The sequence below is a fragment of the Ranitomeya imitator genome, chromosome 1 (genome assembly GCF_032444005.1).
Source record: "Ranitomeya imitator isolate aRanImi1 chromosome 1, aRanImi1.pri, whole genome shotgun sequence".
In the NCBI taxonomy this organism is placed as follows: domain Eukaryota; kingdom Metazoa; phylum Chordata; class Amphibia; order Anura; family Dendrobatidae; genus Ranitomeya; species Ranitomeya imitator.
In genome coordinates this window covers 385,137,738-385,163,301 of record NC_091282.1, presented here as the reverse complement: position 1 = coordinate 385,163,301, position 25,564 = coordinate 385,137,738, and the positions used below count along the sequence as shown (strand labels likewise).

The window sequence follows — 25,564 nt, the reverse complement described above, 5'->3', positions numbered from 1 at the left end:
TTCTCTTTCACCCGTCTGGCTCGCCCTTCTCTGCCTCTCAAATCTCCCGAGGATGGAAGTGAAGGGCGGGCCAGACGGTGAAGGAGGTAATAGAATACAAGGTCGGGCTTGATTCACTTACATCTCGGTGAGACACGTCGTCATCTGGACCGCTCCCCGCACCATATGCGGCGACTGCAGAGCTCAGCACACGCCGTATAAGACGACACCCGGCATATAAGATGACCCCCGACTTTTATGGTGAGTATATCCCAAACTCTATATTTTAAATGGAAAAGTTGGGGGTCATCTTATACGCCCAGTTGTCTTTTATGCCGGAAAATACGCTATATACATGTGCTTCTCACAAAGTTTGAATATCATCAAAAACTTCATTTATTTCAGTTTCTAAATATAACAAATGAAACACATATATTATATAGTCATTACAAACAGAGTGATCTATTTCAAGTGTTTATATCTGTAAATGTTGATGATTATGGCTTACATCCAATGAAAACCGAAAAGTCATTATCTCAGTAAATTAGAATACTAACTAACACCAGCTTGAAAAAGGATTTTAAAATCCGAAATGTTGCCCTACTGAAATGTATGTTCAGTAAATGCCTTCAATACTTGGTCGGGGCTCCTTTTGCGTCAACTGTAAAAAATAAAAATAAAAAAAACTAGGCAAAAATGATACTTTATTATCATACCGCCGAACAAAAAGTGTGATAAAACCCGATCAAAAAGACGAATGTAAGTGAATATGGTATCCCTGAAAACGTCATCTTGTCCTGCAAAAAAAGCTGCCATACAACTCAATCCGCGGAAAAATAAAGTACCGTATATATTCGAGTATAAGCCGACCCGAGTATAAGCCGACCCCCCTAATTTTGCCACAAAAAACTGGAAAAACTTAATGACTCGAGTATAAGCCTAGGGTAGAAAATGCAGCAGCTACTGGTAAATTTCAAAAATATACTGCTCCATAAAGTTCATGATGGGCCCATATAATGCTCCATACAGTTGATGGTGGGCCCATATAATGCTCCATAAAGTTGATGATGGGCCCATATAATGCCCCATACAGTTGATGATGGGCCCATATAATGCTCCATAAAGTTGATGATGGGCCAATATAATGCTCCATAAATTTGATGATGAGCCCATATAATGCTCCATAAAGTTGATGCTGTGCCCATAAGATGTTCCATAAAAAAATATGCCCCATGTAATGCTGCATTAAAGTTCATTATGGCCCCATGAGATGCTCCATATAAAAAATGTGCCCCTTGTAATACTGCATACAGTTCATTATTGCCCCATAAGATTCTCCATATAAAACTGCCATATAGAATGCTCCATACATTTCATTATTGCCCCATAAGATGCTCCATATAAAGCTGTTCCATATAGAATGCTCCATACATTTCATTATTGCCCCATAAGATTCTCCATATAAAACTGCCATATAGAATGCTCCATACATTTCATTATTGCCCCATAAGATGCTCCATATAAAGCTGTGCCATATAGAATGCTCCATACATTTCATTATTGCCCCATAAGATGCTCCATATAAAGCTGTGCCATATAGAATGCTCCATACATTTCATTATTGCCCCATAAGATGCTCCATATAAAGCTGTGCCATATAGAATGCTCCATACATTTCATTATTGCCCCATAAGATGCTCCATATAAAGCTGTGCCATATAGAATGCTCCATACATTTCATTATTGCCCCATAAGATGCTCCATATAAAGCTGTGCCATATAGAATGCTCCATACATTTCATTATTGCCCCATAAGATGCTCCATATATAGCTGTGCCATATAGAATGCTCCATACATTTCATTATTGCCCCATAAGATGCTCCATATAAAGCTGTGCCATATAGAATGCTCCATACATTTCATTATTGCCCCATAAGATGCTCCATATAAAGCTGTGCCATATAAAATGCTCCATACAATTCATTATTGCCCCATAGATGCTCCATATAAAGCTGTGCCATATAGAATGCTCCATACATTTCATTATTGCCCCATAAGATGATCCATATATAGCTGTGCCACATATAATGCTGCTGCTGCAATAAATTTAAAAAAAAAAAGACATACTCACCTCTCCTTGCTTGCTGCCCGCTGCTCCTCAGCGTCCCGTCTAACCGCACTGACTGTTCAGGCAGAGGGCGGCGCGCACACTAATATGTCATCGCGCCCTCTGACCTGAACAGTCACAGCCAGAGGACGGGACGATGGAGCGGCGATCGCAGTGTTCTGGTGGCATAGAGAAGCATCGCGCAAGGCCTGCATGCTTCCCTGAGACCCTCAGAACAACGCAATGTGATCGCTTTGTTCCGAGGGTCTCCTCCGTTCTCCTCCCTGCAGGCCCTGGATCCAAGATGGCTGCAGGGGTCCTTCTGGCTCCTGCAGGGAGGTGGCTTCAAGCGCCTGCTGAGAGCAGGCGCCGGCAAGCCTCCAGCACTGCCTGTCAGATCGCTGATCTGACACAGTGCTCTGCAAAGTGTCAGATCAGCGATCTGACACTATATAGTGATGTCCCACCCTGGGACAATGTAAAAAAGTAAGAAAAAAAAATTCTACTTTGTAAAAATATTTTTTTTAAAGTTCCTAAATAAAAAAAAAAAAAATATATATATATATATATTGTTCCAATAAATACATTTCTTTATGTAAATATAAAAACAATACAAGTACACTTATTTAGTATTGACGTGTCCGTAACAACCCGACCTATAAAATGTCCCACTAGTTAACCCCTTCAGTGAACACCGTAAAAAAACAAAAACGAGGAAAAAAGAAAATAGTTATAGCCCTCAGAATAAAGCGATGCAAAAATAATTATTTTTTCTATAAAATAGTTTTTATTGTATAAAAGCGCCAAAACTTAAAAAATGATATAAATGAGGTATCGCTGTAATCGTACTAACCCGAAGAGTAAAACTGCTTTATCAATTTTACCAAACGTGGAACGGTATAAACGCTCCCCCCCAAAAGAAATTCATGAAGAAATGTTTTTGTTCATTTTGCCTCACAAAAATCGTAATAAAAAGCGATCAAAAAATGTCATGTGCCCGAAAATGGTACAAATAAAAACGTCAGCTCGTCCCACATAAAACAAAAGCTCACATGACTCTGTGGACCACAATACGGAAAAATTATAGCTCTCAAAATGTGGTGACGGAAAAACTATTTTTCACAATAAAAAGCGTCTTTTAGTGTGTGACAGCTGCCAAACATAATAACCTGCTATAAATAGTAAATCAACCCCCCCTTTATCACCGCCTTAGTTAGGGAAAAATAATAAAATTAAAAAAATGTATTTATTTCCATTTTTCCATTAGGCTTAGGGTTAGGGTTGGGGCTAAAGTTAGGGTTGGGGCTGAAGTTATGGTTGGGGCTAAAGTTAGGGTTAGGGTTTGAGCTCAAGTTAGGGTTGGGGCTAAAGTTAGGGTTATAGTTGAGGCTAAAGTTAGGGTTAGGGTTGGGGCTAGAGTTGGGGTTAGGGTTTGGATTATGTTTACGGTTGGGTTAGGGGTGTGGTTAGGGTTATGGCTAGGGTTGTGATTAGGGTTAGGGGTGTGTTAGGGTTAGGGGTGTGTTGGGGTTGGGATTAGAGTTAGGGATATGTTCGGCTTAGAGGTGTGCTGGGTTAGGGTTGGGATAAAGGTTAAGGGATTTCCACGGTTTAGGAACATCAGGGGCTCTGCAAACGCAACGTGACACCCGCAGACCATTCCATCAAAGTCTGCATTCCAAAACGCCACTTCTTCACTTCCGAGCCCCGATGTGTGCCCAAACAGTGGTTTATCCCCACATATGGGGTATCAGCATACTCAGGACATATTGGACAGCAACTTTTGCGGTCCAATTTCTCCTGTTACTATGCGTTATAATAAACTTTAGTGAAACACTTGGGGGTTCAAAGTTCTGACAACACATCTAGATAAGTTCTTTGGGGGGTCTAATTTCCAATATGGGGTCACTTGTGGGGAGTTTCCACTGTTTAGGCACATCAGAGGCTCTCCAAATGCGACATGGCGTCTGATCTCAATTCCAGCCAATTTTACGTTGCAAAAGTCAAACGGTGCTCCTTCCCTTCTGAGCTCTGCCATGCGCCCAAACAGTGGTTTACCCCCACATATGGGGTATCAGCATACTCAGGACAATATGGACAACATCCTTTGGGGTCTAATTTGTCCTGTTAAATTTGGGAAAATAAAAAATTGGGGGCGAAAATATTTTTACGGCTCTACATTATAAACTTCTGTGAAGCACTTGGGGTTCAAAGTGCTGTCCACACATCTAGATAAGTTCCTTATGTGGTCTAGCTTCCAAAATGGGGTCACTTGTGGGGTGTTTCCACTGTTTAGGCACATCAGGGGCTCTCCAAATGCGACATGGCATCTGATCTCAATTGCAGCCAATTTTGTGTTGAAAAAGTCAAACGGTGCTCCTTTGCTTCCGAGCTCTGCCATGCCCCCAAACAGTGGTTTATCCCCACATATGCGGTATCAGTGTACTCAGGACAAATTGCACAACAACTTGTGGGGTCCACTTTCTCCTGATACCCTTGGGAAAATAAAAAGTTGGGGCGAAAAGATCATTTTTGTGAAAAAAATATGATTTTTTATTTTTACGGCTCTACATTGTGAACTTCTGTGAAGAACTTGAGGGTTCAAAGTGCTCACCACACATCTAGATAAGTTCTTTAGGGGGTCTACTTTCCAAAATGGTGTCACTTGTGGGGAGTTTCCACTGTTAAGGCACATCAGGAGCTCTCCAAACGTGACATGGCGTCCTATCTCAATTCCAGCCAATTTTGCATTGAAAAGTCAAATGGCGCTCCTTCCCTTCCGAGCTCTGCCATGCGCCCAAACAGTGGTTTACCCCCACATATGGGGTATCGGCGTACTCAGGACACATTGTACAACAACTTTTGGGGTCCAATTTCTCCTATTACCCCTGGTAAAATAAAATAAATTGGATCTGAAGTAATTTTTTTGTGAAAAAATGTTAAATGTTCATTTTTTTTAAACATTCCAAAACTTCCTGTGAAGCACCTGAAGGGTCAATAAACTTCTTAAATGTGGTTTTGAGCACCTTGAGGGGTGCAGTTTTTAGAATGGTTTCACTTTTTGGTATTTTAAGGGCATGAAAATTCACAGTTGGAAAATTGCGAAATTTTCAAAATTTTCACCAAATTTCCATTTTTTTTCACAAATAAACGCAAGTAATATCAAATAAATTTCACCACTATCATGACGTACAATATGTCATGAGAAAACAATGCAGAATCACTGGGATCTGTTGAAGCATTCCAGAGTTATAACCTCATAAAGGGACAGTGGTCAGAATTGTAAAAATTGGCCTGGTCATTATGATGCAAACCACCCTTGGGGGTAAAGAGGTTAAAAGGTCAAATGGTGGTCCTTCCCTTCCGAGCCCTGCTGTGTGTCAAACAGTGGTTTTCCCCTACATATTGGGTATTGGCATACTCAGAATAAATTGCACAACACATTTTGGGGTCCTTTTTTCTGTTACCCACATTTGGATCTAAATTAAATTTTTTGTGAGCAGAGTTAAATGTTCATTTTTTTCCTTCCACATTCTAAAAATTCCTGTGAAGCACCTGAAGGGTTAATAAACCTCTTGAATGGTTTTGAGCACCTTGAGGAGTGCAGTTTTTAGAATGGTGTCACTTTTGGGTATTTTCTGCCATATAGAACCCTCAGAATTACTTCAAATGTAATGTGGTCCGTAAAAAAAATGGTTTTGTAAATTTAATTGAAAAAAAAAATTGTTGGTGTACTGTTAACCCTTATAACTTCCTAGCAAAAAAAAGATTTAAAAAATTGTGCTGATGTAAAGTAAACATGTGGGGAAGGTTGCATTATCGGGGGTCATCGGTGCATTGGCATAACAACCAGTGGTCTCCTGCAGACCTCTATGGTTGTTGATGCCAGATTGCTGTGAGCACCACCCATGTAGCTAAATTACAGCATTGCTAGCCTCAAAAAGGTTTCAACTGCTGCTCTATACGCCGTTCCACTATCTGCATACTATACACACTGCCGTGCAAGGCAGACATTATATACACCTCTGCTTCCTATACACACAGATGATAAATTAACTGACAATCAGCTATATGCCAGCCAAATGGCAGTAGTTTACTGGCTGTTTACAACCACACTTCTATTAACACAGAACAGATTGTTATACCGGTAGTTCTGTGTGCGTACATTGTTATTAGCAGCCCTTTTTCTGCTTATAAATGGTGCTTTGCTGCCAAAACCGATGATTTTTAAGTTGGGGAAATATCATCTCACCTGACGAACGAGCACTTTGTGTTTGATTGCTGGCCTACTTATGCAGGTGGTAGTCAGGAATGTGCTTTATTAAGAACGTTCATTTTCTAATAACCAGCTTCTTTGAATGGGCCACGATTCAGCAGCTGCTTGCTATACAAGTAATCAGTGACACCCTGTAGTTCCCATTATCAGAAAAACATAATTACAGAGGTTACAAGAAATGGGCCTATGTGCATTCTAATGCCAGGGCTGAATTTCAGTTCCATTCTAACCCTATCCCGAGGGTATGCTCCCAACAATGGGCACAGACTGAATTTGTACCCACCCTAAGACCACCTCCTGGTAGAAAGCTTCCCAGTAACAATCAGGCTGGTTTCACATGTGACGTTTGTAAAAGCTGCTCTTCCCTGAAAACCGTTCCACCTAATATGTTTCATGCTAATAAAATCAATGTAAAATTCCAAACTCAATCTGCACAGAGTGTGAAAAATGAAAAAGCATTATCACACGGGATTGTGTTTAGTGCTGCACTGCTTTCAGTACAAACATCACTCCTCTTCCTCCCACCTAGTGAGTCACTCCCCCCCCCCCACCTTCCAGAATACCAGGCACCTGTCCTACAAAGGTGGGGCCAGCTGACTACACTGTGTGCTCACGCTGTCACTTTATGTAGCCAGGATGGCTGTGCCAGAACTATAGTGATTGCAGTGTCCTGGGCCAGCCGGACCTTCACCCAGAACAACATGTCTCCCAAAACAGAAGTTGTGCCCACCCGTACAGAACGACTCCTCTCAGCTGTCTTCTATGCAATGAGCTCATTCTTGATTATCCTGGTTAACAAGTCTGTGCTCACTAGTTACAGGTAGGTGTGTAATTTGGGGAGCCGCCACTGTATCAGTAATCAGTAAGTGACAACCGATGTTATTATGAAACCTGTTAAGTGGCTAAGTTGCACAGGTTAGGCTAGGTTTACACAAAATGAAAATGTCTGATTGTAGTGATTGCACCCAGCTCCAATATAGGTATCTGACAACTTTGTGAATTTATTTCTAGAACTATATCTGTAAGCGGTTAACCAGTCAAGATACCTGATTATGGGAAAAAAGCGAGTGATGCATATTTTTCTGTACAAGAGTTCTAACCTGTCGAATTATATCTGTATCTAAATGTCCAGCTCATTATAGCAATACATAATAACAAATTAATGTTCTTTTTTTCATGAATACTTTAGAGGTTTTTTTTAGTTAAAACAACAAGCAAAGGTTTGCTTGCTGGCCCCTGCTCCAGGGCTGGCTCTGCCGGTAATTGCTTACAGGTTGCATCACCACTACAATGCACATGACCACTTTAGCCATTGGCTGGACTCCGCTATTTGTGTAGACTACAATGACAGAGTCGCTAAGCCCAGTGATTGACTGCAGCGGTCAGCGGGTGCAGCAGCAAAGAGGTGGTATTGGATCAGGGCCCAATGAGTAAATCTGTTTGTTGTCTTTAACTCCTGTAAGCTTATGGCCCACAGGTTAAGGTAAATGTAAAAGCCCCTTTAAGTCGGTCTAACAGCTGTAAAAAAAAAGTATTACATTATGTGCATTCGTAGAAAGGAGTAATTATGTAATATTGGCTGGTCGAGTATGCCAGAGACGGTCTACTAGATGCTCTCACATTAAGGGCTGCCACCTGGAATTTCAGGGCCCCATACAGGCAAAATTTCATGCCCCATTGAGACTCCGCAAAGCCTTCACCCCAACTCCACCTCCAACCGTCGAACCTTCCTCAGTCCCACCGCCCACTCATAGAAAAATTGCACTTCTGCACCACATCCTCACCAATCACACATTTGCGGTTCCATCTAACGCCAGATCACATACAGTAAGTACAGAAAGTATTCATAGCCATTTACATTTTTCACTCTTTGTTTCATTGCAGCCAATCGGTAAATTCAAAAAAGTTCATTTTTTCTCATTAATGTACACTCTGCACCTCATCTTGACTGAAAAAATACAGAAATGTAGTAATGTTTGCAAATTCATTAAAAATGAAAAACTGAAATATCACATGGTCATAAGAATTCAGACCCTTTGCTCAGTATTGCGTAGAAGTACCCTTTTGAGCTAGCACAGCCATGAGTCTTCTTGGGAATGATGCAACGAGTTTCAGTTCCAGGGGACCAAATATTTTCGCAAGGCACTGTATATGTGTGTGTGTGTATATGTATTTATGTATGTGTATACATACTGTATATACAGTGAGTATGGAAAGAATTCAGACCCCTTTAAATTTTTCATTCTTTGTTTCATTGCAGCCATTTAGTAAATTCAAAAATGATCATTTTTTTTCTCATTAATGTACACTCTGCACCCCATCTTCACTGAAAAAAACAGAAATGTAGAAATTTCTGCAAATTTATTAAAAAAAGAAAAACTGAAATATCACATGGTCATAAGTATTCAGACCCTTTGCTCAGTATTGAGTAGAAGCACCCTTTTGAGCTAGTACAGCAATGAGTCTTCATGGGAATGATGCAACAAATTTTTCACACCTGGATTTGGGTATCCTCTGCCATTCTTCCTTGCAGATCCTCTCCAGTTCCGTCAGGTTGGATGTTGAACGTTGGTGGACAGCCATTTTCTGGTCTCTCCAAAGCTGTTCAATTGGGTTTAGGTCAGGGCTCTGGCTGGGCCAGTCAAGAATGGTCACAGAGTTGTTCTGAAGCCACTCCTTTGTTCTTTTAGCTGTGTGTTTAGGGTCATTGTCTTGTTGGAAGGTGAACCTTCGACCAAGTCTGACGTCCAGAGCACTCTGGAAGAGGTTTTCATCCAGGATATCTCTTTACTTGGCCGCATTCATGTTTCCTTCAATGACAACCAGTCGTCCTGTCCCTGCAGCTGAAAAACACCCCCATAGCATGATGCTGCCACCACCATATTTCACTGTTGGGATTGTATTGGGCAGGTGATGAGCAGTGCCTGGTTTTCTCCACACATACCACTTTGAATTATCACCAAAAAAGTCTATCTTCGCCTCATCAGACCAGAGAATCTTATTTCCCATAGTCTAGGAGTCCTTCATGTGTTTTTTAGCAAACTCTATGCGGACTTTCATATGTCTTGCACTGAGGAGAGGCTTACATCGGGCCAGTCTGCCATACAGGCCTGACTGGTGGTGGGCTGCAGTGATAGTTGACTGTGTGGAACTTTATCCCATCTCCCTAATGCATCTATGGAGCTCAGCCACAGTGATCTTGGAGTTCTTCTTTCCCACTTTCACCAAGGCTCTTCTCCCACGATTGCTCAGTTTGGCTGGATGGCCAGGTCTAGGAAGACTTCTGGTGGTCCCAAACTTCTCCCATTTAAGGATTATGGAGGCCACTGTGTTTTTAGGAACCTTGAGTACTGCAGAAATTCTGTTATAACCTTGGCCAGATCTGTGCCTTGCCGCAATTCTGTCTCTGAGCTCCTTGGCAAGTTCCTTTGACCTCATGATTCTCATTTGATCTGACATGCACTATGAGCTGTGAGGTCTGAATACTTATGACCATGTGATATTTCAGTTTTTTTTTCTTTTTTATTAAATTTGAAAAAAATTCTACCTTTCTGTTTTTTTTCAGTCAAGATGGGGTGCAGAGTGTACATTAATGTGAAAAAAATGAACTTTTTTGAACTTACCAAATGGCTGCAATGAAACAAAGAGTGGAAAATGACATAAGGTCTATATCAATATTGAGAACCAGCAAATTACAAAAGACCTAAAACAATAACTTTTAATTATTATGATTAAAATCTCATAGAAAAAACACACAAAAATTGGTAGGGTACCTTATAGTGTGGTCCAATAGTGTAGTACAGCCTAAATTCCTATACAGAATATATGTGTATTAAATAGTTACAAGAAAATGGACTAGGGAGGATAGAGGTGCCTTTGCCTAATGAAGTCCCTTCCCAGCAGTGGAGGTTGGCACCCTGGGATACGATATGGCGCCCCACCAAAAATTTAAAGGGGTCTGAATACTTTCCGTACCCACTGTACATAGCCATCAGCTTTTGTTTTGGCCACAAGGTAGACTCTTTTGGCCAGGCCCTACTCTACTCTAGCCTATTAAACATTTGTTAAATTATCCTATACTCTTTTAAGGTATATTTTTATTTATCTTTCTTTATGGGAATGTGTCACATGCATTTTTAAAAATGAACAATAATACCACATACAAGGGACAAATAGCATCACACCATGACCAGACCACATATTACCACCACAGAATGACCGAATAATACTAAATACAAGGAACAAATACCACCACACCATGACCAGACTACATATTACCACTACATAGCGACTGAATAATACCACCTACAAGGGACAAATACCGTCACACCATGGCCTGACCACATACAGTCATGGCCAAAAGTATTCACACCCCTGCAATTCTGTCAGATAATACTCAGTTTCTTCCTGAAAATGATTGCAAACACAAATTCTTTGGTATTATTATCTTCATTTTATTTGTTGTAAATGAAAAAGCACAAAAGAGAATGAAGAAAAAAGCAAAACATTGATCATTTCACACAAAACTCCAAAAATGGTCCTGACAAAAGTATTGGCACCCTCAGCCTAATACTTGGTTGCACAACCTTTAGCCAAAATAACTGCGACCAACCGCTTCCGGTAACCGTCAATGAGTTTCTTACAATGCTCTGCTGGAATTTTAGACCATTCTTCTTTGGCAAACTGCTCCAGGTCCCTGATATTTGAAGGGTGCCTTCTCCAAACTGCCATTTTTAGATCTCTCCACAGGTTTTCTATGGGATTCAGGTCTGGACTCATTGCTGGCCACCTTAGAAGTCTCAAGTGCTTTCTCTCAAACCATTTTCTAGTGCTTTTTGAAGTGTGTTTTGGGTCATTGTCCTGCTGGAAGACCCATGACCTTCGAGGGAGACCCAGCTTTCTCACACTGGGCCCTGCATTATGCTGCAAAATTTGTTGGTAGTCTTCAGACTTCATAATGCCATGCACACGGTCAAGCAGTCCAGTGCCAGAGGCAGCAAAGCAACCCGAAAACATCAGGGAACCTCTGCTATGTTTGAATGTAGGGACCGTGTTCTTTTCTTTGAATGCTTCTTTTTTTCTCCTGTAAACTCTATGTTGATGCCTTTGCCCAAAAAGCTCTACTTTTGTCTCATCTGACCAGAAAACATTCTTCTAAAACGTTTTAGGCTTTTTCAGGTAAGTTTTGGCAAACTCCAGCCTGGCTTATTTAGGTCTCGGGGTAAGATGATTGGTCTTCCTGGGTCTCCTACCATACAGTCCCTTTTCATTCAGACGCCGACGGATAGTACGGGTTGACACTGTTGTACCCTCGGACTGCAGGGCAGCTTGAACTTGTTTGGATGTTAGTCGAGGTTCTTTATCCAACAGCCGCACAATCTTGCATTGAAATCTCTTGTCAATTTTTCTTTTCCGTCCACATCTAGGGAGGTTAGCCACAGTGACATGGGCTGTAAACTTCTTGATGACACTGCGCACGGTAGACACAGGAACATTCAGGTCTTTGGAGATGGACCTGTAGCCTGGAGGTTGCTCATGCTTCCTCACAATTTGGTTAACAAGTCCTCAGACAGTTCTTTGGTCTTCTTTCTTTTCTCCATGCTCAATGTGGTACACACAAGGACACAGGACATAGGTTGAGTCAACTTTAATCCATGTCAACTGGCTGCAAGAGTGATTTAGTTATTGCCAACACCTGTTAGGTGCCACAGGTAAGTTACAGGTGCTGTTAATTACACAAATTAGAGAAGCATCACATGATTTTTCAAAGGGTGCCAATATCTTTGTCCACCCCCTTTTTATGTTTGGTGAGAAATTATATCCAATTTGGCTTTAGGACAATTCTCTTTGTGTTTTTTCATTTAAGACAAATTAAATGAAGATAATAATACCAAATAATTTGTGTTTGCAATCATTTTCAGGAAGAAACTGAGTATTATCTGACAGAATTGCAGGGGTGTGAATACTTTGGCCATGACTGTATTACCATAACATAGTGATGAATAATACCACATACAAGGAACAGATACCACCACACCATGGCCAGACCACATATTACCACCACATAGCTACTGAATAATACAACATACAAGGAAGAAATACCGCCACACTGTGACCAGATGATATATTAACACCACATACAAGAAACAAATACCACCACACCATAAAGCTCTGTATATAGTGTCAGTGTACAGGTAATACAATGATCACCAGTGGCATTATACACAAGAGTTCTGTGTATAGTGTCAGTGTACAGATATTACAGGAATCCCTGGCGGCATTATATACAGGAGCTCTGTATATAGTGTCACTGTACATGTAATACAGTGATCACCAGTGACATTATACACAGGAGCTCTGTATATAGAGTCAGTGTACAGATATTACTGTGATCACTGGTGCCATTATACACATGAGCTCTGTATATTTGTTATGAAAGGCAATTCAGTACTACAATGGACATAGCGGTCAGAGCACATACAGTGATCTGACAATAACCCAAAATCATAGAACGAGCTCTGAGACGTGGGAACTCTGCAGACCGCAATCCCTAATCCTCTCCAAACAACACTAGAGGCAGCCGTGGATTGCGCCTAACTCTGCCTAGGCAACTCGGCACAGCCTGAGAAACTAACTAGCCTGAAGATAGAAAATAAGCCTACCTTGCCTCAGAGAAATACCCCAAAGGAAAAGGCAGCCCCCCACATATTATGACTGTGAGTTAAGATGAAAAGACAAACGTAGAGATGAAATAGATTCAGCAAAGTGAGGCCCGACTTTCTTAACAGATCGAGGATAGAAAAGGTAACTTTGCGGTCTACACAAAACCCTAAAGAAAACCACGCAAAGGGGGCAAAAAGACCCTCCGTACCGCACTAACGGCACGGAGGTACACCCTTTGCGTCCCAGAGCTTCCAGCAACAAAATAGACAAGCTGGACAGAAAAAATAGCAAACAAATAGCAAAGAAGAACTTAGCTATGCAGAGCAGCAGGCCACAGGAATGATCCAGGGAAAAGCAAGTCCAACACTGGAACATTGACAGGAAGCCAGGATCAAAGCATTAGGTGGAGTTAAGTAGAGAAGCACCTAACGACCTCACCAGATCACCTGAGGGAGGAAACTCAGAAGCCGCAGTACCACTTCCCTCCACCAACAGAAGCTCACAGAGAGAATCAGCCGAAGTACCACTTGTGACCACAGGAGGGAGCTCTGCCACAGAATTCACAACAATATTGTGTCAGTGAACAGGTAACACACTGACTCACCGGTGACATCTCTAGTTGAAGTCCAGCAGAAAATAACACCATTATTTTAGAGCACATTCTGCATTTTTCCCCAACTTCTACACTACGCCAGATAAAGAAGAAAAAGCGACAATGTCACCCTGCACAGTAACAGGCCCCCACCACACTGAAAACAGTATCCTCAAAAATAAAATATATCACAGCAATAATAATATCCCATAATTACCCCCTACAGTAATAATGTCCATCATCCTGTTCCCATATGTACTCAATTTTGGACCCTAAGTGTCTAATTTCTGGCACCTTACATCTGTGTCTCTCCACACTGCCCCAGTGTCTCTCCATACAACCCCATGTCTCTCCATACAGCCCCATTCTTTCTCCATACTGCCCCAGTGTCTCTCCATTCTGCCCCAGTGTCTCTCCATTCTGCCCCAGTGTCTCTCCACACTGCCCCAGTTTCTCTCCATACAACCCCATGTCTCTCCATACAGCCCCATTCTTTCTCCATACTGCCCCAGTGTCAATCATACTGCCCCATTGTCTCTCCATTCTGCCCCAGTGTCTCTCCATTCTGCACCAGTGTCTCTCCACACTGCCTCAGTGTTTCTCCATACTGCTCCAGTGTCTCTCCACAGTGCCCCATGGTGCGGCTTTACAAAAAAGTTTCTCCTTACCTGACTGAGGTCCAGCGGCATCTTCATCTGACATGAGCAGCCGGCCTGTGATTGGCTGGCGATTGTTAACTGTTGCCCTCTGCTCACGGGGCTCTATATGCCAGTAAATGCAGTAATACCCTGATGGCGGTCCTGCTCACATCATCTAAGAGAGACTCTACTTTATGATCCAATTGATTCCAATTAAAATATTGGCTATGCCTTGGAAAAACTGACTTCGAGAAATACTAAGAGACATTATTCAGTTGTCCATAAGTACTTGTTCTTTCTGAGCTTTTTACAGATAGAATGCATGCACATGATAGTGTATGGGGCTGTACTTTTTTTTTTTTACGGACCAAGTGGTCTGGAAAAACACAGAGACCTATTTGATTTTTATCCGAGTCGATGATCAAAATTGCCCATGGATGGCATCAGCTGCTGTCTGTGATTAACAATACATTGCAAAGGATACAAGAAGCTTTGTAATTTTTTTTTTGTTAATCGGTGAAAAAAAAACCCCACTGATTATAAAAAGTAACACTGATGAATACCTGTTTGTGTTTTTACATACCAGAAAAAATCATCTGAATGATGCTTTAGAATAAGATAATTGATATTAGTGACAAACTGATGTGTTTAATCCGAAACTGGTAACATTACTGATTTTTATTTCATTTATAAATACTCTATATTCCCCATTATAAATTTGTTTCTTTTTTTTTTAAATCAAGGTTTCCATCTTCCACATTTCTCGGAGTTGGACAGGTCGGTCTACAAATGAAAAAATAATCTGACAATACAAAGAGCCCAGAACAACAAGTATAGACAGTATCATACAACTGTAAAATCTGTAGCATAATAAAGTAGATGAGGTTCAACAAATGTCAGACATGTTGGTGAAAATTTCTGTGCGAAAATTGACTTGTTGAGCGATCTTAAAATCTGCAACGTGTCAATTCTTTATGTGAGATGCATCTGCAACTAAATCTACATGTAACAAATGTAATGCAGATATGCTGCAGAAAAGTCAGCAGCAATGTATGTTAGGCTACTTTCACACTTGCGTCGGTACGGGGCCATCGCAAACCACCAGCCCGACGTACCGACGGACAGTGTGTTAATGTAGCACAACGTGGGCAGCGGATGCAGTTTTACAACGCATCCGTTGCCCATTGCGATGAGCGGGCAGGAGGTGGCGGAGTTTCGGCCGCGCATGCGTGGTCGAAAATGGCGGTCACGACGCACAAAAAAAGTTACATTTAACTTTTTTTTGTGCGTTGTGTCTGCCAACAACACGACGGGTGCGACGTGTGGCCATACGTCGCAATGCATCGCTAATGCAAGTCAATGGAGAAAAAACACATCCTGCGGGCAACTTTGCAGGATGCGTTTTTTCTCCAAAACGACGCATTGCGACGTACGCCAAACAATGCAAGTGTGAAAGTAGCCTTAACATACCCTAAAAATGTCTTCTAAACATTGCAAAAAAAAAAATAGTTCACATAAAATTAACTCTGTTATTTTGAAATCTACAGACTCACTTGATGCAACAAAAAGGATTACGGTATATTCTATAAAAAAAATGGAAGTTTTATTCTAAAATCTGCTGGAAGTAGGCATCAAACCTTCTGATTGCCAGTGAGGTCACCTTACAACCTAATATTCGGGCATGTGCACACGTTGCAGATATGTCAAATTTTTGTTGCGTTTTTTTTTTCTGCTCAGATTTGTCACAAACCCTGAAGAGTTTCCTGATGCCAGCAAAGTGAAGGAAGTCTGAAGTCTCCTGCACATATTGCTTATTTTTTACGTACAGATTTAGTGCAGAATTGGATTTTACGCATACTAATGAGTGGGAAAAAATCTGCTCTAAAAATGCATGTAAAAAAAAAAGGCAAAAACGCACCTATTTTACGTTGCATTTTTCCTGCCAAGAGATGCAGAAATGGTTCAGAAATTTTTGCACCAAATACTTACCGTGTGCACGAACCCTTACTGTCCATTGGAAAATTTCAACCCTGTTTGATTTTTGGTTACTGGTCCCAGGTCATGTTGTAAAATGACTGCATACGAACAAGTCGCAAATAAGTTGCCGAATAATATTGCACGCCCCACTTTTCAGTTTTTGAATTTCCCCAAAAATGTAAAATAACCAATACATTTCGTTCAACTTCACAATTATGCTCCACTTGTTGTTGATTCTTCACCAAAAATTGTCATTTGGTATCTTTATGTTTGAAGCATGATTTGTGGGAAAAGGTTGAAAAGTTCCAGGGGACCGAATACTTTCGCAAGGCACTGTATATGTGTGTGTGTGTAGATATGTATTTATGTATGTCTATACATACTGTATATACAGTGAGTACGGAAAGTATTCAGACCCCTTTAAATTATTCATTCTTTGTTTCATTGCAGCCATTTAGTAAATTCAAAAAGATCATTTTTTTCTCATTAACCCCTTACCGGCATCGGACGTACTATACCGTCCGATGCCGGCTCCCCTGCTTTGATGCAGGGCTCCGCGGTGAGCCCGCATCAAAGCCGGGACATGTCAGCTGTTTTGAACAGCTGACATGTGCCCGTAATAGGCGCGGGCAGAATCGCGATCTGCCTGCACATATTAACTAGTTAAATGCCGCTGTCAAACGCAGACAGCGGCATTTAACTACCGCTTCCGGCCGGGCGGCCGGAAATGACGTCATCGCCGACCCCGTCACATGATCGGGGGTCGGCGATGCTTGTGAATGGTAACCATAGAGGTCCTTGTGACCTCTATGGTTACTGATTGCCCGTCGCTGTGAGCGCCACCCTGTGGTCGGCGCTCACAGCACACGTGCAATTCTGCTACATAGCAGCGATCAGCAGATCGCTGCTATGTAGCAGAGCCGATCGTGCTATGCTTGCGTCTAGCCTCTCATGGAGGCTATTGAAGCATGGCAAAAGTTTAAAAAAAAAGTTTAAAAAAATGTGAAAAAAATAAAAAAAACATAAAAGTTTAAATCACCCCCCTTTCGCCCCAATCAAAATAAATCAATAAAAAAATATCAAATCTACGCATATTCGGTATCGCCGCGCTCAGAATCGCCCGATCTATCAATTAAAAAAAAGTATTAACCTGATCGCTAAACAGCGTAGCGGGAAAAAAATTCGAAACGCCAGAATTACGTTTTTTTGGTCGCCGCGACATTGCATTAAAATGCAATAACGGGCGATCAAAAGAACGTATCTGCACCGAAATGCTATCATTAAAAACGTCATCTCGGCACGCAAAAAATAAGCCCTCAACCGACCTCAGATGATGAAAAATGGAGACGCTACGAGTATCGGAAAATGGCGCAACTTTTTTTTTTTTTTTAGCAAAGTTTGGAATTTTTTTTCACCACTTAGATAAAAAATAACCTAGTCATGTTTGGTGTCTATGAACTCGTAATGACCTGGAGAATCATAATGGCAGGTCATTTTTAGCATTTAGTGAACCTAGCAAAAAAGCCAAACAAAAAACCAATGTGGGATTGCACTTTTTTTGCAATTTCACCGCACTTGGAATTTTTTTCCCGTTTTCTAGTACACGACATGCTAAAACCAATGATGTCGTTCAAAAGTACAACTCGTCCCGCAAAAAATAAGCCCTCACATGGCCAAATTGACGGAAAAATAAAAAAGTTATGGCTCTGGGAAGGAGGGGAGCGAAAAACGAACACGGAAAAACGAAAAATCCCTTGGTCATGAAGGGGTTAATGTACACTCTGCACCCAATCTTCACTGAAAAAAACAGAAATGTAGAAATTTCTGCAAATTTATTAAAAAAAAGAAAAACTGAAATATCACATGGTCATAAGTATTCAGACCCTTAGACCCGTATAAGTGGTCATAAGTATTCAGACCCTTTGCTCAGTATTGAGTAGAAGCACCCTTTTGAGCTAGTACAGCCATGAGTCTTCATGGGAATGATGCACCAAATTTTTCACACCTGGATTTGGGGATCCTCTGCCATTCTTCCTTGCAGGTCCTCTCCAGTCCCATCAGGTTGGATGGTGAACGTTGGTGGACAGGCATTTTCAGGTCTCTCCAGAGATGGTCAATTGGGTTTAGGTCAGCGTTCTTGCTTGGCCAGTCAAGAATTGTCACAGAGTTGTTCTGAAGCCACTCCTTTGTTATTTTAGCTGTGTGTTTAGCGTCATTGTCTGGTTGGAAGGTGAACCTTCGGCCAAGTCTGAGGTCCAGAGCACTCTGGAAGGAGTTTTCCCTGTACTTGGCCACATTCATGTTTCCTTCAATGGCAACCAGTCATCCTGTCTCTGCAGCTGAAAAATACCCCCATAGCATGCTGCCACCACATTTCCCTTTTGGGATTGTATTGGGCAGGTGATGAGTAGTGCCTGGTTTTCTCCACACATACCACTTAGACTTATCATCAAAAAGGTCTATCTTCGTCTCATCCGACCAGAGAATCTTATTTCTCCTAGTCTGGGAGTCCTTCATGTGTTTTTTTTTAGCAAACTCTACGCGGGCTTTCATATGTCTTGCACTGAGGAGAGGCTTCCCTTGGGCCACTCTGCCATATCTGCCATATAGGCCCGACTGGTGGAGGGCTGCAGTGATAGTTGACTTTGTGGAACTTTCTCTCATCTCCCTACTGCATCTCTGGAGGTCAGCCACAGTGATCTTGGGGTTCTTCTTTACCTGTCTAACCAAGACTCGTCTCCCACGATTGCTCAATTTGGCTGGATGTCCAGGTCTAGGAAGACTTCTGGTGGTCCCAAACGTCTTCCATTTAAGGATTATGGAGGCCACTATGCACTTAGGAACCTTGAGTACTGCAGAAATTCTGTTGTAACCTTGGACAGATCCGTGCCTTGTCCCAATTCTTTCTCTGAGCTCATTGGCCAGTTCATTTGACCTCATCATTCTCATTTGGTCCGACATGCACTGTGAGCTGTGAGGTCTTATATAGACAGGTGTGTGTTGTTTCCAAATCAAGTCCTATCAGTTTAATTAAATACAGCTGGACTCCAATGAAGGAGTAGATCCTTCTCAAGGAGGATCACATGGAAATGGACAGCATGTGACTTAAATATGAGTGTCTGAGCAAAGGCTCTGAATACTTATGACCATGTGATATTTCAGTTTTTTTTTTTAAATTAAATTTGCAAAAATTTCTATATTTCTGTTTTTTTTTCAGTCAAGATGGGGTGCAGAGTGTACATTAGTGTGAAAAAATGAACTTTTTTGAATTTACCAAATGGCTGGAATGAAACAAAGAGTGAAAAATTTAAAGGGGTCTTAAAGGAAATCTGTCACCTCATGTTGGTCCTATAAACTGCGGCCACCGCCATCAGGGGCTTATCTACAGCATTCTGTAATGCTGGAGATAAGTCCCTGATGTAACCTGAAAGATAAGAAAAAGAAAGAAAAGTTAGATTACACTCACCCAGGGGCGGTCCGGTGGGGTCCGGTCCAATGGGCATCGCAGGTCCGGGTCCGGCACCTCCCATCTTCATGTGATGACGTCCTCTTCTTTGTTTCCTGTCGCGGCTCATGCGCAGGCATACTTTATCCGCCCTGTTGAGGGCAAAGCAAAGTACTGCAGTGCGCAGGCGCCAAAAAATATCCGGCGCCTGCGCACTGCAGTACTTTGCGCAACAGCCGCAACAAAAGCAAGGAGGATTACGACATTGTATGAACCGGGATCGCCCCTGGGTGAGTACAGTCTAACTTGTTTTTCTTATCTTTCAGGTTACATTGGGGGCTTATCTACAGCATTACAGAATGCTGTAGATAAGCCCCTGATGGTGGTGGCCGCAGTTTATATGGCCAAAATGAGGTGTCAGATTCCCTTTAATACTTTCCGTACCCACTGTATGTACCCATATACAAGATCCTCAAACCATTATGTGAAAGATGCTGAAGGAGCTGATAAATGCTAAGGTAGTGATGACGCACAACTGGAAATGTAATGCCTTAACCTTAAAGTCGTTGTCCTACGATCACAGTACATTTTAATTGCTAAATCTTGGAATAAAAAGTTACACAATTGATGTGTTAAAAAATGTTCCTGTGCTGAGATAATTAATCTTATACTTGTGCCCCTGCTGTATACTGTGTAATGGCTGTTTCTGACCATGCAGTAACATGGTCTGAACATACCACATCTCCTGGCCAGGGGAAGACGCAAAAGAGTATACAGACAGGAAATCGCAGCTATTTCTTTCTGTAAGGTAAAACATGTTTTTAACAGACTGAAATGTTTTATCTCACAGAAAGAATCAGCTGTGATCCCCTGATGTAATGATGTATACTCTCTTTTCCTTCCTTCCCTGGCCATGAGATGTGGTATGATCTGTCCTTGTTCCTGTACGGTCAGATCAGACACAGCCATTACACAGTACATAGCAGGGACACATTTATAAGATTACCATATATACTGGTGTATAAGCCGAGTTTTTCAGCATTTTTTTTGTGCTGAAAATGCCCCCCTCAGCTTATATATGAATCAATTGTCCCAAAAAGCCGATGGGGGAGGGGAGCTGGGAGTAGCGGGTCACAGAGGCAGCTGCTGTAGCTAAAGCCTGTGCCATTGCTATAGAGAAATGAATATTAATTTCTCTCTAATAGCGCACAGTGGCAGGCGCAGCCGCCGGCTTCCAGCACACATCCTACGTACCTTCCTGCGCGCCCTCGCTGCATCTTGTTCGTTCCAGCGCCAGCAACATTTCTGGCCCAGCGATCTCATGGCCTCGCTCATTAAAGTAATGAATATACATGCCTCTCCACTCCCATAGGCGTGGAGTGAATATTCATTACCTTAATGAGCAGGGCCACGTGATCGCTCGGCAGGAAGAGCTGCCGGCGACGGAATGAGATACTGCAAGGGTCTACAGGCAAGGTAAGTAGGATTTTTGATATTGCGATCCCTGACTGCTCCTGTGTCTGTTTATTCCCATTCCCCCTTACGACTCAGTGTTTTCCCTTTGTGTTTGGACTCTCTGGTACTTGACTCGGCTTTGTCTCAGACCTGTCTCTGTCTTTTGCTCCTGATACTTCTGCTTCTGTCTGGTATTGACCCTCTGGCGCGTCTCTAACTGAGTTGATTTTTCCCCTTATACTACATCACTCTCCTGGTTTTTGACATGGCTTGTTTGACTACGCTATTGCCACCTGATGGTGGCCTTGCTGCAGCGCTGCTGGTCTGCTCTGGCAAGTGTTGCAGTCTTCCCTCCACTCTTCTGCCATCCAGTGGAGCGTACATCTACCTGCATAGCTGCATGACATTATAACTGACCACTGACAGTTTTTTTTTCTTTGCTCTGCTCCTTATGGATCCGCTGCACACTCTTGCGGGTCAGATGTCAAATCTAACCCAAATGATGCAGGATTTGTCAGTGGAACATAGGGTTCTGGCTTCCTCTCACAACCAACTCCAGCGGGAGCTTACTGAAACTGTAAAATCTTTTCAGGGTTCCATGACAAAATCAGCTGTTAAATGATCTAACCCCATTGGGATGACTCTGCTTTGAGATGCCAGTTCAGGAGAGGACTTTTGGATCATCTCAAGGATGCTCTGGCCCTCCATCTGCCACCCAGTTCCCTGGAGGAGGCCATGACTCAGGCCATACCCATGGACCGGAGATTTCGGGAAAGAGGAACTATCCAGTGAGAGATTCCTGTATTGCCTGCTATATCTGAGGTGATGCCATTTACGGAGACCATGGTGGTTGATGCCACCAACTTCAAGGAGAAGGAGAGGAAGCGACGGTGTGATGGGAAATTATGTTTTTATTGTGGAGATCCAGGACATTGGAAGAAGGACTGCCCCTCTTGTCCATCGATTAACAAGCTTCTGAGTCTGGGTGATTGTCAAGGTGGTCACCCAGACTTTCAGGTACCACTTTCATCATTTCAAAAAGTTTTGTTAGAACTGTGTTTGGAGGTAGTTACGCATCTACTTCTGCTTTTGTGGACTGTGGATCTTCCATGAACTTCATTGACACTAGTCTGGTGTCCATGTTAAAGTTAGGATCAGTTAGGCTAAAGACTCCCATCCATATTATTGCCAATGATAAGACACCGTTGGCTCAAAATGTTATTAAGTTTGTCTCTGAGGAGTTCATTCTCAAGGTGGGTTCCAGGAACAATTTTCATGTTATGTTATTAATAATCTTCCTGCGGTACTGGTGTTGGGATTCCCCTGGTTACAGAGGCATAATCCTGTTATAGACTGGGGATCTCGTGATATTGTTAAATGGGGTCCTAAATGTTCCAGTTGTCTTTCTGCTGTTTTTGTGTCTGACATTAATGTGGAGAGTATTCCAGAGTACCTGAAGGATTTGGGGGATGCGTTCTCCGAAAAAGAGGCTGAGATCCTGCCAGCATATCGTCCTTATGATTGTACTATTAATCTTATTCCGGGGTCTCAATTGCCCAAAGCCCGTTTGTACAATCTTTCTTGTCCGGAACGTACTGCTATGAAAAACTATATGTCTGATAGTCTACACTAAGGTCACATCCGTCCCTCTGTCTCTCCTGTGGCCTCTTCCTTCTTTTTTCTTAAGAAAAAATATGGTGGCTTATGCCTGTGCCTCGATTTTCGGGAACTAAATAAAATTACTGTGAGAAATATCTACCCTCTTCCACTCATTCCAGATCTTTATAACAAATTGTCTGGGGCTAAGTGGTTTTCCAAACTTGTTCTCAGGGCAGCATATAACCTTATAAGCAATTGGGAAGGGAATGAGTTGAAAACGGCATCTCACCTCCGAGGGTCTGTTTGAAAATTTGGTGATGCCCTTCGGTCTCACGAACGCGCCTGCAGTGTTTCAGAACATCATGAATGATGTTTTTCCTGATTTTATCAGGCACTTTATGGTTGTACACCTGGATAATATCCTTGTTTTCTCTCCTGACAAGGAATCTCACATTGGCCATTTACGTGCTGTTCTTCATAGGTTATGGGGAAATTCTCTGTTCACTAAACCCGAGAAATGTTCGTTTTGTGTCCAGGAGCTTTCCTTTCTGGGGTTCATCTTTTCAGCCACTGGGTTTCGGATGGATCCCGGAAAGGTACCGGCCATTGTTGATTTGGTGCAGCCCAGAGACCTCGGCCACCCAGAAAGCCATTGCTAGCTGTTTTGGTGCTCCTCCATGACCTCTGATGTCACTGTGTTTGTGTCTGCTTGTGATACCTGTGTCCGTGCTAAGAGCTCCTATAACCGGCCGGCTGGGGAATTGTTGCCGTTGCCAATTCCAGATAGACCTTGGACTCATGTGTCCATGGATTTTATCACTGATCTCCCTCCTTCCAATGGCAAAACTGCGATCTGGGTAGTGGTTGACAGATTCAGTAAACAGGCACATTTTGTACCTTTGGCAGGACTGCCCAATGCAGAAACACTATCTAAGTTGTTTGTTGAGCATGTTGTGCGGTTGCATGGTGTGCCTTTGAGTGTGGTTTCTGATAGAGGGGTACAATTTGTGTCCAAATTTTGGAGGGCATTTTGTAAAACATTGGGTATTTGTTTGACCTTCTCCTCGGCCTACCATCCCGAGAACAACGGTCAGCCAGAGAGGACCAATCAGTCATTTAAACAGATTTTGCGGTGTCTTGCTACGTCTCAGCAGGATGATTGGTGTTCTTTGTTGCCCGTGGCTGAGTTTGCTTTTAATAATTGGATTAATCAGTCCACTGTCACCTCTCCGTTGTTTTGTAGCTACGGTTTTCACCCCCATTTTGGTGAATTATCCAGGCTGGATTCGGGGTGTCCAGGGGCTGATTCGGTGGTTCAATGGCTGGAGGAGGTCTGGAGGGTGGTTCAGAAGAACATTGGGGTGGCTCAGGGAAAGCAAAAACATTTTGCTGATGAGCAATGATCTTTGGGACCTAAGTTGCTGGTGGGAGACAAGGTGTGGCTGTCTACCAAGAACATACAGTATGTCTGAAAGTTCCCTCTATTAAGCTGGATCTCAAGTTTATTGGTCTTTACAAGGTCATTGAGTTTGTCAAGCCAGTTGTCTTCCGTTTACGCTTACCTCCGTCACTTCGGATCCCCAATGTATTCCATAAGTCACTTCTTAAGTCACGTGTACCATCCTCTGCGCCCCCTGTCTCGGTGGATGGTCAGACTGAGTATGAAGTTGAACGGATTGTCGATTCTTGGAGGGTTCGCAATTCACTTCAGTACTTGGTCCACTGGAAGGGTTACGGTCCTGTGGAGCGATCTTGGGTTCCGGCGCGTTCTGTCCATGCTGATCGTCTAGTTTGGGTGTTTCATGCACATTATCCTGCTAAACCTGGGGGTCCGGTGGCCCCCCTTGGAAGGAGGGTACTGTCATGATCCAGTCCAGATTTTAGTCCTGTCTGCCCTTTTCCCAGGCTGATCATGTCAAGGGTTAACTTTGCTCTGCCTCATTCTAGGTTCAGGTTTGCTATTTAGCTCCATTGCATCCTGCAGGCGGTGTCAGTTATAGCTTCTGCCTACGGCATGAGTAGCTGACTCTGGGTTATATCCTGATTTGTCCTGCTGCGATCCCTGACTGTTCCCGTGTCTGTTTATTCCCCTTCCCCCGTTCCGACTCAGTGTTTTCCCTTTGATTTTGGACTCATTGGTACTTGACTCGGCTTTGTCTCAGACCTGTCTCTGTCTTTTGCTCCTGGTACTTCTGTTTCCGTATGGTATTGACCCTCTTGCGCATCTCTGACTCTGAGTTGATTTTCCCCTTTGTACTACGTTACTCTCCTGATTTTTGACGCCGCTTGTTTGACTACCCTGTTGCCACCTGGTGGTGGCTTCGCTGCCTCGCTGCAGGTCTGCTCTGGCAAGTGTTGCAGTCTTCCCTCCACTCTTCTGCCATCTAGTGGAGCATGCATCTACCTGCATAGCTGCGGCGTGACAGACAAGGGGAGCCATACATACCAGGATAGGAATGAGGGGACAATGCATACCCGGCTTATACTTGAGTCAATAAGTTTATCCAGTTTTTCGTGGCAAAATTAGGTGCCTCGGCTTAAGGTACCGTCACACTCAGCGATGCTGCAGCAATATAGACAACGAGCCGATCGCTGGAGCATCGCTGTTTAGGTCGCTGTAGAGGCGTCAAACACAGTAACTCCAGAACGATGCAGAAGCGATCCAGTGACGTAACGGCGACTCACTTATCGTTCTCGCTGGTTGTTAGCTCCATGTAAAACATTGCTGGCATCGTTGCTTTTGATGTCAAACACGACGATACACGCCGACCTGACGATGAAATAAAGTTCTGGACTTCTAGCTCCGACCAGCGATGGCACAGTGGGATCCAG

The 25,564-nt window shown here is 42.7% G+C and overlaps 1 protein-coding gene across 5 annotated transcripts in view; it reads left to right on the top strand.

Moving 5' to 3' along the window:
- The first annotated feature begins 6,930 nt into the window (after positions 1-6,930).
- Positions 6,931-25,564, top strand: part of SLC35D2 (solute carrier family 35 member D2) — a 222,178-nt gene continuing 203,544 nt past the window's right edge. For all 5 annotated transcript variants that reach the window (XR_011320504.1, XM_069762050.1, XM_069762047.1 and 2 more), the window contains exons 1-2: positions 6,931-7,183; positions 15,000-15,033. Coding sequence is in view for 4 of the 5 variants with exons in the window: in XM_069762050.1 (XP_069618151.1) it covers positions 7,065-7,183; positions 15,000-15,033 (153 nt within the window). In the remaining variant the exon portion in view is untranslated. The remainder of the gene's footprint in view (positions 7,184-14,999; positions 15,034-25,564) is intronic.